The sequence below is a fragment of the Coloeus monedula genome (assembly GCF_965178545.1).
Source record: "Coloeus monedula genome assembly, chromosome: 14".
NCBI lineage: Eukaryota > Metazoa > Chordata > Aves > Passeriformes > Corvidae > Coloeus > Coloeus monedula.
In genome coordinates this window covers 17,658,448-17,670,867 of record NC_138794.1, presented here as the reverse complement: position 1 = coordinate 17,670,867, position 12,420 = coordinate 17,658,448, and the positions used below count along the sequence as shown (strand labels likewise).

Genomic DNA, 12,420 nt, shown 5'->3' with positions numbered 1-12,420 from the left:
AAAGAATTCACTTACATAAAAATGTTCACCAGATAGAAAAAAAATAAATAACACAAAGCACTTGGAAAAGTCCACCAAAAGCAGGCACAAGCATCATTTGTAGCCATTTGGACTAGATTTATTAATGGAGAGGCCTCAGCTAAAAAGTTTGCTCTCAAGAGATAAGCAAACTATATGCATGTAGATATCAGGTTACATATATTGTACTCTGTGTGACATGTCCTTCCAGAGTTATCAGCAGGAGTATGAAGGAAGTTTAGTCTTTGTCCCGTACTCGGCGGCAGATCTCCTCTGTGAATTCTGAACACTTGGCATTGCCTCCCAAGTCTTTTGTCAAGACCTGAAAGAAAGAAAGAAAGAAAAAATAATATTACTGAATTGTGTTATGGGGCCAGTCTTGTCTCTGAACAGTTCTAGATGATCTCGTGGTATGTTGTGTATGGATAGTAAATAAGGTGAGCAAGAATACATCAAGTTTGAGTTCTGCATCCCATACAGACTTCATCAATAAGGACTGTGCAGGTAGAGAAGACCTGAGTATACATGAAGTACTTTTAATGTTATCAGATTTGAACATGATTTTATCTTAACTACAGGAAGAAAGTGTGTGGTCAAAGCTCTACAAAGTCCTTTAATGGTGTAATTAATGGTTAAGTATTTACATCTTCAGTAAGAAGTTTGTCCTTCGGAGGTAAAATTCATATATGAAGGCTCAGCACAAGGACAACTAATGAGAGTCATTCAGAAAGATTGGGTCTTTTTTAAAAGAAACCCACACAGAACAAGCACACATAACTCTTAATGCTACATGTTAACAATTCTCAAAGTTTGCTTAATTTAGTTAATAGATAGAAAATGTAGAGTTAAAAGTCTCTGTCATCAAGTACAACTGTCTGGCATCATGAAGACAGTAAAATAAAAATTAAAAAGTGGGCAACATTGCTTGTGCAACCTATCTAGATTAAAGCACTCTAGGAGATAATTAAAATCATTAGTTTCCCCACCTACATGGCACTCACACAGATCTTAATTACTGCTTATGGGGAAGGGAGGAATAGCAAGCGATCAAGGTCACTATTTTAGGATCTTGCAATTTAAATTGCATTATGGGGTATTTTCAATTAAAAAGATTCTCTCCATTGTGAGCATATGACATTATAAGTAACTAGTAAACAAGTAGCCATGTCACAAAACTTGCACCGTTATCTTCCAAGGAACTACTGACCTGCAGATGGATTTCATTTCCAGAGCAGTAAATGGGAACTTTACTGGAGCACCTCTTTATTCAGTTGTAAGTTTAGATTTTTTTTAACTGGCCCCTATACACAGCAAGATAGCTGCAAACTTACAAAATGATAACAACTTTTGGTTTCAGCATTCTTGTTACATTTAATTACAAAGCAGCCTCTCATGATCCTGCCTAACATAACTGAAACGGCATGACTGGCTGCTAATCCTCTTTAACTGCAATCTTCAGGATCTTTCCAACTATGTTTTCAAGAGATGGACATCAATGTAGAGGAGTGAACCAATAATGGTAAGACCACAAATTTGTCAAATTACAGAGCATAAGCCCCCCTCCCTCCAATATCCCATTTGAGTCATGAATCTGAAGACACTCACTTCCAAAAGGAAACATATATAATCTTAAGAGAAAAAGTTAATACTGGATAAAAACTGTTCTTCTGTAGTCAAAAATGAGTGAAAGCAGTTAAGAATTAAAAAAAGAAGATAATTGAGCTGAAAAAACAGAAACAGAAGTATTACAGTCAGGACTGAAATGCTATGAGCAAAGTGGATGATTTAGCTTGTGAAAGGCAAATGAGTGTCCTTCAGGATCCAGATTTCATTAGATATGCTTTGTATGTTTTATAAACTTCATAAGTTACTTAAAACTCTCATTCCCTTCCTGAAAAACAGCCATCCAGTTCACTATTTTGGAGTTCATAAAGCTGTGGAAATGTAAGATGAGCATTGCTGAGACAAAAGGAATGCTACAGCCTATCCCCTTATTACTGAGCTGGGCAGATTTAATATCATCAAAGATAATATAATTACTATCAGAGAAGGACAGTGACACTGCTCATGCAACAGGCCAGCTCAGCAGGCCATCCCTCGCTCTGGTGTGACTCTTCCAACTTAATTCTTGCGTTGATACAATGATTTTAATTCACTGCATTTCTTTGCACACCCTCATGTTACCTTTCCATCTTTAATTGTATCGAAGCAAGCTGACTCAATTTTTGTGGCATGTTTGTGTAGTCCCATGTGGCGCAGCATCATCACAGCACTCAGAAGGAGGGCAGTTGGATTTGCCATGTCTTTTCCTGCAATGTCTGGTGCTGTTCCGTGAACCTAGAAATGAGAATTAACCCATCTGTTATAATGTCATTAGGTTGATTAAAATGTCTTAGGCAGTTCAAGTGTGTGCAAGTAACCTGAGCCATAGGTCTTCATGCAGCAGCATGTTAAAACAGGACTGGCTTTGCTGTGATACAGTCAGTGGAAAGAAGATACCAAGGACCAAAACAATTCAGTTCAAAGACATCAGAAAGGGAAAACTAGATCACTTAATAATTTAAATTGTGCCCCTCAGGTTCTATTTCATGGGGAGTATTTATCTTATGAAAAAGTGGGAAAATAAAGTATCTGTCAAAAAAAGGACATGCGAAAAACCTATGTGTAATATTTACTTTAACCGGTCTCTCAGGCTAAAGCTTGAGCATCTTCCCAGTAAAAAAGAGTTCTACAAAGAACTCTGTTAGATAAATGTCAGCCACAGTGTATGGCACGGAAAAGTTTTAGATTCTCAAGTTGAGACAAAGTTATTACTGCTCTGCCTTGTATAACAAGACTTACCGATTCAAAAATGGCCACTCCATTGGCACCAATGTTTCCACTGGGTGTTACTCCAAGACCCCCAATGAGTCCAGCACACAAATCACTGAAAAAAACCCAACCATCAAATAAAAAACCCCACAAGTTTGTCCATATACAGTTGCCTCTCTGCAAGGTATTAAAATATTTTAATCAATTGCAACTAAATTTATACACCTGCAGAGTCTGAGAATAATATGGAGAAAGAACAGATGCTGTTGGCCACCTGTACCCCATCAGAACATTTGAAAATTCTTAGAACTACTAGCAGAAGACAATGTAATAAAGGAAAATTAAAAGGAAATTCCAAATACTAGAATAAACCTGATAAGACATAGGCACAACAAGAAGTACTAGAAGCACAGAATATGTGTAGAAGTCTCAAAAACTAGTTGTTATGTACAGTTCTCTGTAACTATACAAAAATCTTATTTCTTCTTAAGGGGTCCAGAACAACTTTTCCTATGTAAAGTCCTTCTAAAAAATGTGGAAGAATTTTGCTCAGGTAGGTAAGTTACTGGTGGTTTTGTAGTGTATTGTGTGCACCTTAAGGAACACTTCCCAAGTGACACTAGACTAGCTTTTTCCCCCTCTCTTTACTCAACAGCCTGCAGGTCACAAATCTGACATTAGATATCAGATATAAGCAATCTGCATTTGGTTTCCACCAAAATTACCATGGGGAAGGACAAACCAACTGTGCCTATTGTCATCATATTGTCCCCTCAGAACTGAACACATTGATGAACAAAGCTGGTATATTCAAAACTCTGGTATTTTCACATCCATCCATAATTATTGCCCACAACTTAGCTCATACTAAGCTAAGTTAATCCTTAGCTTAGGACTACCAATGAGAAAAGTTTGGATGACTTTGCAGAATAATATTTTAAGCTAAAATAAACCAATTATCTTAAGTTGCATAGAGCCTGGGGAAAAACTGCATACAGTCTGCATTTGTCACTCTAGGTATTTAATGCTTAAACAGATTGTCTTCTGCCTATTCAGACCTATACAGTCTAAGGAACCTGCTTGGCATTTTGTTCATACTTCTAGACCAACAGGTGAGACCTCATCCAGTGGTGACAGCGCCCTCTTGAAGAACAGAATCAAATTTGTTGAAAAGTCTTAGAATGATGAAATTTTTTACGGAATTTCTATGAGAACTTTAAAATGGGTGATAATGAACTCAGTGAAATGGTATTGATGATGAGACTCCTGATTTCACCTCTTTCAGTTAACCGTGTACGAGCTGCTATGAGGGCCCTGTTCACTCCTTTACCAATTCTTAAAGCAAGAAACATCAGTTAGAATCTGATTTTTCTTAGAGTGGATAGACAGCCTTATCACAGAGAGAGTGCTGTTTTAAAAGAAGCTTAAGAACCATTTCTTCTTATACATAAGTTACCTTTAAATTTATTATCTGTACAAAACCAGGAGATGGATTCTAAGAAGTAAATAGTTGAACATTTAAATAAAAATTCCGATTCAGGCTCTTTTCTCAATCTCTCCTTAGAGATGTGAGGAGAAACTACGTTACATTTTACACATATGAGTTTGGATCAAAACACTTCATTTTACAAGTGTTTAATGGAATTTACACTCTACCTAATAATTTTACAGAATAGAAAATGCGTGTTGATGGGTTTTGCCTTCAAGACATAAAGTACCTCTAGTATTAATGTTATTCAAATATAAAATTTAATTTGAAGGTAAGGAAAAGTAATACATAAACCAAGAGCTAGCAGAATATTATGGGGCCACATATTTAATTCTTCAGTGACTATGCAGACTCATTTAACTGGATGATGAGCTCCCTGTGTTCATCATGGTCCCACAGTCACCCTACACAATCTATTTTAGTGCTGAGGATGAGAAAGTTTTTGTCTAATATCTAACCAGGAATTCATTCTCTATTACAATGTAAGCCATTATATTCTTCACACATTTGGAGAAATTTCTCTTCTGCCCCATCTGAACAATATGCATAGCCTCCATAGGCAGAAACAGATTTTTTTCAATAATAAGTACATTATCATTATATAGCCCCTCCCATCAGTATATTAATAATTGAAGCGTAATAATGCCATCCTTTCTGCCCAGTTAGTGTCTGATTTATGCAGTTTTAAAGTCTGAATGCATAAGATGATCACCCATCTGGCTTGCATATGACCTCAGTGATGGTTGGGAAAGTATTAGTATTTTATATGTTGGGAGTTTAAATGAAAATCTCCATACCTGAGGATGTCACCGTACAAGTTTGGCATAACAAGCACATCAAATTGAGATGGATCTTGAACCATCTAGAAGGAAGTATATTTTCATTAAGGTTAAGAATTTAAATAAAAAAAAATAACCACAACTAAAACATGTAAATACTCACATTCAGACATACAGTATCCAGATACATTTCATTAAATTTAATATCTTTACAGTTTTCTGCTGCCTCTCTGCATTTTCTCAAGAAAAGCCCATCAGACATTCTCCTGCAATTAGATAAGCAAGAGAATATTGCAGTTATTGTAAGGAAGCAGTACCAAAGATAAAACTGCATGCAACAGAGGTTTAATTAGAGTTCAGAAACTTAATTGTGACCATTTATCCCTCTTAAAATATTTCTGTATCAGTGGTTTAACAGGCATACAATAATTCTCAGAATGACTTCTATTCATTTATGAGAGGTTTACTGAATTTGTGAAGGTTGTGTCACATAGGATCACACATGTTAGGACTCAGTTCATATAAAGTGGTATGGAAACTGCAAAAGACACTAGCCACTTTCATCCTCAGTTTTAAAATTCATTTTCCTTATGTAAAAGCTTCTAAAATAAGAGCTTTGGAAGGAAGAATTACTACCAACTTGCTAGTAAGAACATTGGTACATAATTATCTCAGCCCTGTCAATACCAGGTCAGTACTGCCCATTCTACTTAGGAGGCATTTACTTGACTTTTTTCCCATTTTACTGACTCCTGGTGCCATCAACAGAAGTTTCACATTTGAGTAAGACTTAATAAGAAGTTATTTGTAATTAAATGTTTGGGGATTTTTGTTTTGTTTTGTTTTTCTCAAAAGAAGTGTCAACATACATAATATTTGCCTTGTGCACAGCAGTCACGTGGCTTCTCTGATTGTTTCTGGCATATTCAAAAGCAAACTCTGCAATGCGCTTGCTGGCTTCCTCTGTGATCAGCTTGATGCTTTGCACAACCCCATCAACAATCTGAAAGAGAGGAGTTGCATCAACAGTGTAAGTGTAATTCTTCCCATTTGGAACCAAGCAGCAGAATTCTGAGTGAGGCAGAATGCATTTCACAACAAAGGAACTTTTTTATGGGTGCCAAATGTAAAAATCCCACTGAGCCCCAGTGAGATAGGCAAAGTTAGCAGTGCTGAAGCAGAAAAGGCAGCAGGAAGGCAGCAGCTGAGGAACCTACCACGTGCTCGATGCCGCTGTACTCGCCCTCGGTGTTCTCGCGGATGGTGACGATGTTCACGTCTGTGTAGGGGGTTTTGTAGCCCTCAATGGACACGCAGGGACGCACGTTGGCATAAAGGTCAAAGGTTCTACGCAGCAGCAGATTCATCGACGGGTGCCCTGCAGCAATTGGAGTCTTCAAAGGCCCTAAAGAAAAAAAAATATACACAAGGATGAACAAGAAAATAAACCCCTCCATGGATCTGAGAGCTGAAACTCTAGGTCAAGTGGGATTCCTACAGAGGATCTCCAAATTCCTGTTTAACCCTTATGCTGGAATACCATGGGAATTCTCCGTGCTGTCAAATACTGCACAGGCACATTAATCAGCTGGTTAAAGGCCAAATTGCAACCCTTACCTGGAAGAGATTTTACAAAATGTTTTCATTAAACACATATAAAGATACTACTCATTATAGGAATATAGTTATTGCATACTATTGTGTACCTTAGAAATGCCTTCTGCAGAGAGTCCAAAGGTTGGTATGTACTCACCTTCAACTACAAAAACTATCAAACTTATGGCTTGGAAATGAAAGACTATTTCAAGATTACAGACAACTGCCTGACAGGCTGTCCCCTATAATTACCCATTTTATTGTGCTACAGATGAAGAACTTTGGCCTTACATCAGACTCATGATAAACACAACAGTATTTAATATCTCTATATTAACCCCTAAAATACCTTTTAATCCCATTTTGTTTTTATCCATGGATTCTTTGGCATCTGGAGGTATCATCCACTTCCCTCCTGGTCCTTGGATAGCCGTAACATTCCTCTCTTCCCACTGAATAGGTGCCTAAACATACACACTGTATGTTAACTTAAACGTAATGGTTTTGCTTCAAGTTTTAACCTTCTTTCCACAAAAAGGCGAGTAAGGAATTTTGTTCAGGCCTTCCTGGATTTTCTCTGGTGAGTAAGGGTAAGCATGAGATGTTTGAATTAAAGTAATTTTTTAAAAATGTAATTAAGTGAAAATGAAATAGTGTGAGCAGCAAATTATCATAAACTTGAATGCCACCCTAGATGTCATACACACAGAATTTGTTAGAATTGCAACACATGCCCAATTTCTTTCAAGATTTTAGAGCTGTTGAGCTCCTTGTATACAAGATACAACGTTTTAAAGCTGTATTCGTTGAAAACTCATCATCCCTACTGCCTGGAAGACAGTACATGACATAGATATGTATCTGTTATCAGCACATGCTCCACAATGCTTTCTGAATTTGCATTCACCACAGGAATCTAAGTGGAGACTGCTACCCATTCATTTCATCAGGAATGATCATAAAGGAAAAGATATAACATAATTAAAGAGAACTTCACATTTTCAAATCCAAGTTGGATAGTTGTAATAAAAAGGGAAGATGCCTGGGTGCTGTTAATAATGTGGAACAATTTAACAGGCATCTTGCCTGAAGAGCTGTATTTCCTTTCCAGGAAACTTGACAAGTTCTGGTGAAGTGTCTCAGATAGGTAAGAGAACTGTTCTTGGGTACAGTCAGTTTTCATATCACTGAAGTTAACGTGTTTGGCAGCACAGCAGCTGGATTGCTAAAATGAGCCAGTCCTTTCACACACACTTCTGACCTGCACTGGAAGTCATAATGAATGAAAGAACATCCTCTATCAGTTGTTCAGGATTACTACATCAACAAGATGATCTCACATGACATTGAGTTCATATTTCCAAAAATTAAACACAGCATTTGCTCTCAAGTCTCTACTCTTCTGTCAGCTAACAGTTTCAAGCCCTGCCTTGGTATCACATTCCTGTCTTTTATTAGCTGAAGCTTCAAACTCTTTCTGCTGGAAAGAAGTTTTAATAGTTTAAATATGACTTAATCTCTTGGACGCTAAAGATAAAGCTTTTCTTAATACGCCTAATTAATATTTCTTCTTGCAGTTAAATTTACAATGCTTATAGCAAGACAAATACGACTTACTTTGGCAGCATCAAAGATCTTCATGACAGCAGCAGAAATCTCAGGTCCTATGCCATCTCCTGGGATTAAAGTTACTGTTTGTACCTAGATGAAGAAATATCAGTAGTACAACAAATGAATGTTTGTTTTCTACATAGAAAACATTTTCATGTGTTGTAGGAACAAAGTAACTATTGGAAAACAAAAAAAAATTTCCTTTTCCAAATATTCACTATGAAGAACAGCATCCTGGACAGAAGTGAGAAGGACTAGCTTGCTTTCCAAAGGAGAGTGCAAATGTTTTGAGAGAATTGTTTAAAAATTTGCCTACTACCTATTCCTATTTCAAAACAGAGGCTGAATGTGAAAGGCAGATTCCTGCTCAGTACTCCTTGAAATTAATGAACTTAGCATCCTTTCCTCTGGAAATCTGGAGAGAAAGTTCCATTACCTAGTTATGGCTCCGTTCCACATATGTCTACAATATTATCAACATGCCGCATAACACTGGCACATGCTAGAAATGATTACATGTATGAAAAGCTACATTCACCTTAAAAAAAACGGTCATGCCAAGCTAAACTTCTCAAGTGACCTCCTAAAAATCTCAGACACATTTTTAACAATACCAACTTATTTTCCTCTCATAATGTCCTTGGTCTTGTTTGTTTTATCATCATCAAACAGGTAAAAAAAAATGCACAGCCCAAGCTCAATGAATAGCAAGGGAAGAATATATTCTGCTTTGAAGAAAAAAAAATATGATCACTGCTTTAAGGATATGTGCTCCAGCTCATTTTGTTTTATTTAAAGAGTTCCAACAGTTTTTAAGGGCTCATTATTACCTACAAAAAAAGCAGCTCACATACATTATTTGGAAAACCCCCAAAAGAACCAACTCACAAGGCAGAATTTCAATATATATTGACTGATTTTTTAACTTTTGAGCCAAAGAAATTCACTGTGCACAACAAAAAAACTGAGCTTCAGATAAAAGAATACTGCTGCTGAGCAAGCTGTCACTGACGGAATGCCTCCAGAGTAGTTTTGTGCTGTCTGACAGCACTACAGGGCTCCACCTGAGTGTGAAACAGTTGTGTGAAACAGAACCAGGGGTGCCTCACCTTCTGATTTTTATACTGTATAAGTGACCCTTCAGTTTCTTTTCTAACTGTTGTACCTGCTGTTCTACAAAACTTAAAATTGAAAAGCCACAGTTCCTCTTTAAGATTAAGTCCTGCTTAGGGGTGCTGAGCCCTGCTTCTGCCCTCATTGAAAAGAAGGCCCATGGGCACTTCAAAACATACACATAAAGAAGGTAAAACATCTACAGGGAACTACACAATCAATGTCTAAGATAGTTTAAAGAGGACCTTGAAAAGGCAGAATTTTAGATGCAAGGAATTCTACAAGCAGCAGTAAAGTAAATCTAGTGCTTAGAGGGAAGTCTGCAAAAGAAAGAAAATGAGAAGGTTCTCAACAATTTTTCTACTTTGCCCAATATTTGCCCATTCCCAGATGAATTTCAGAAGACTGGCTTATGTCCATATTTTGTGAAAACTTTCCATGCCACTTCTGTCTTTTGCTAGAGCCTTTTGTATTCCCACATTCATATGCAATTGCCAATGACAGTGATTAACTGATATAAATCCAGGATGGCATTAAGAGCATGCATGTTCACTTGTTTGGCCCTTATTTTTTGGGAACATAAGAATAACAACAGTGATCTTATAAATTTCCAAACCCGTTTATTGAGAAACTTCTTAAAAGAAAAAAATGGGACTATTATACTCACAGCATTACCAAAACTTCTGGTCACCTTTTTTTGGTTTTTGAAAGCACCTAGCAATCGAGAAACCTGCAAAAGTACAAACCAAAAAGATCCTGTTTTACTGCACAAATGGGATTTTAAAAGTTTAACAATGTTGCAACAAATCTGCCTTTTAAAGTCATATTGCTTTAAATCTCCTATCTCAAACTAGTATAAAAGTCCAAGTGAAACCAGAGTACCCAGTGCTTTGCCAAGTTGCAGTGCAGCATTGCCTCGTGGGTATTCTTAGCACAAGGTGATCCTGGGACAGCCACACTTTGCCCTGCGCCTCGTTCCCCTCCTGCCTAGGGGTCACTGCACCCTACCTGAAGTCCTCACACACAACATGTTGGAAGCCAGGCTGCAGGAACTCTAACTAAATACATGATACACTACAGATGAAGATTTGTGGAAAGCAAAGTGAAAAATTAAATGCTTTGTTGGTAGCAGTTGGGTGGACAGTATCTTTACACATTTTAGGTAATGTTTCCAAAACTACATTAGTGTCACTTCTTCCATTCAAACTGTGGTGGATTTTATTCTTCTACCTTTTATATCTGTAGGTGTTGTACTGTTGCCTTCTGCTTGCCTGACGGTTTTTTAAAAGTGGAACTGAAATGCACATTAAAGACGAAATTCACCATAGCAACAAGTTTACACAGCATAGTCAAAGAATTACATTTTCTGAGTATTCTGAACTGGCATTAAGCTTCAAAACTGGGATGTTATTTAAGCCTGGGCTCTTGCCCAACTGAGCACCATGGACAAAATCCCTAATCTGCAGAAAAATCACAGCCTCCCAATCCTACCCTCCTCTCTAGGAATATTGATGCCTCTGTGACTTAAGAGCCAGAAGACTTCTAACTGCAGAGACTTACACTACTTCAATTCTGCCATACTCACATATGCAGGCTGTCTGCAGCTATCAGGCTAGAAATGACTTTGACAATTTGTATTCCTCTCCTGTCCCACTTGTATTTGTTATTTCTTATCTTTACTGATGGGTATGGTGTATGGCAAAAGGAACAAACTATGTTGGCACCAACAGAAACAACTAGAAACAATATAATTCTCATGTATATTGTAATGAACGCTGGGGGAGAAGTAATCTAAGATAGATCTATTTTTACTTGTAGCCCCACATGAGATGTACAAGGTCACTGCAACAGGCAAGCAGTGTTTACCAAAGCAAGCCATATGGTTGAGGATAAAGGCAGAGCAATCAAACGGAAACGTGAAGTGGACTGTAGAGTGCAAGTGTTCTCATGGTACAGTTCCTGCATACAGAATCAGGATTCACATTTCAGGGTAACCCTGGAAAGGGCACAGTCTGTCTTGTCAGAAATCATGGGCCTAGTACGTTATACAGTTCAACACTGGTAACACCAACGAAGAATCCACCTAAGGAAAACTGATCCATTCTGACCTTAAAGTCATGTGTTGTGATTAGCTCTTGACAGATCTTCCTTTTTTAGCAGATAGGTTAAATGGGGCGGCCTCAATGACTTTGCCTCTAGCAAGCTGTTATTTAAAGGTGCAAAAGAAATTTCATTTACTCAAAGCAAAAAGCAGCATCTCCGTGACAGCCCCGGGATAAGGCCTGCATTTCCGAATGGTTCAAGAGCAGTAAATCCCAGAGGACAGGTGTGGGGGCTAGAAAGCCGCCAGCCAGAGCCCGGTAGCAGTTCTCCCCATCCGGATCTGCAGTGCCTGGTACCGCGGGAATGGCGTTTCCAGGCTGCGCTGTCTGTCAGCCGCGCATCGGGAGCTGCCCGCAGCCGCGGTGGTCCCGCCGCTGCTGTGACCTCTACGGCGCGACCTCCCCGCAGGCCGCTCCGAGGGATGGCGCGGCGCACCCCCGGCCCGGCCCGGCCCGGCCCGCTCGAGTAACGGCCCCCACGGCCCCTTCCCGCCGCCGCCCCGGGGAGGAGGAAGAGAGAGAACCCGCGAGCGCCGCGGAGCCGCCATTCAGCCCAAGCCCCGCGGCCCTTCACCCTCGGAGCGCTGCCAGGGCCCGGCGGCACCGCGACCTTGCGGCCAGGCGGCCGCGCCTCAGGCGCCACCAAGCTCCGGGGCGCGTCCCGGGCGCCGTGGGGCAGAGTCCGGACCGTCCCCCTGCCTACCGTGGGCATCCACGCGGTCGCAGCCATGATGCGCCTGGGCACCGCGGCTGCCGAGGCCCAAGAGCTCCGCGCCAGCCGCTAAACCGGAACCGGCGCGCGGGGAGCGGCGGCCCCGCCCCGCCTCGCGAGGCCCCGCCCCGGGACCGCCGCTGCGGCAGTGTCCGCGGCCCCGCAGCTCCCGTCCGCCTCTGCCTGAGG

At 39.8% G+C, this 12,420-nt stretch overlaps 1 protein-coding gene across 1 annotated transcript; it reads right to left on the bottom strand.

The window, feature by feature from the left end:
• Nucleotides 1-96: 96 nt before the first annotated feature.
• Nucleotides 97-12,371, bottom strand: IDH3A (isocitrate dehydrogenase (NAD(+)) 3 catalytic subunit alpha). Its single transcript, XM_082290781.1, has 11 exons — nucleotides 12,223-12,371; nucleotides 10,085-10,147; nucleotides 8,311-8,394; nucleotides 7,043-7,157; nucleotides 6,315-6,502; nucleotides 5,967-6,100; nucleotides 5,261-5,363; nucleotides 5,116-5,180; nucleotides 2,860-2,944; nucleotides 2,203-2,355; nucleotides 97-340 (listed from the first exon to the last, which is right to left on the bottom strand). Exons 1-11 carry the CDS (start codon nucleotides 12,247-12,249, stop codon nucleotides 257-259), a joined length of 1,101 nt encoding a protein of 366 aa, XP_082146907.1. The 5' UTR covers nucleotides 12,250-12,371; the 3' UTR covers nucleotides 97-256.
• Nucleotides 12,372-12,420: the final 49 nt, after the last annotated feature.

Excerpts from the sequence above, each read along its gene's own strand:
- IDH3A (XM_082290781.1), bottom strand. The coding sequence starts at position 12,249 with ATGGCTGCGACCGCGTGGATGCCCACG. Across the intron at positions 7,158-8,310 it reads AGATCTTTGATGCTGCCAAA|GCACCTATTCAGTGGGAAGA; the intron begins GTAAGTCGTATT and ends GTGTATGTTTAG. Across the intron at positions 6,503-7,042 it reads AAACAAAATGGGATTAAAAG|GGCCTTTGAAGACTCCAATT; the intron begins GTATTTTAGGGG and ends TTTTTTCTTTAG.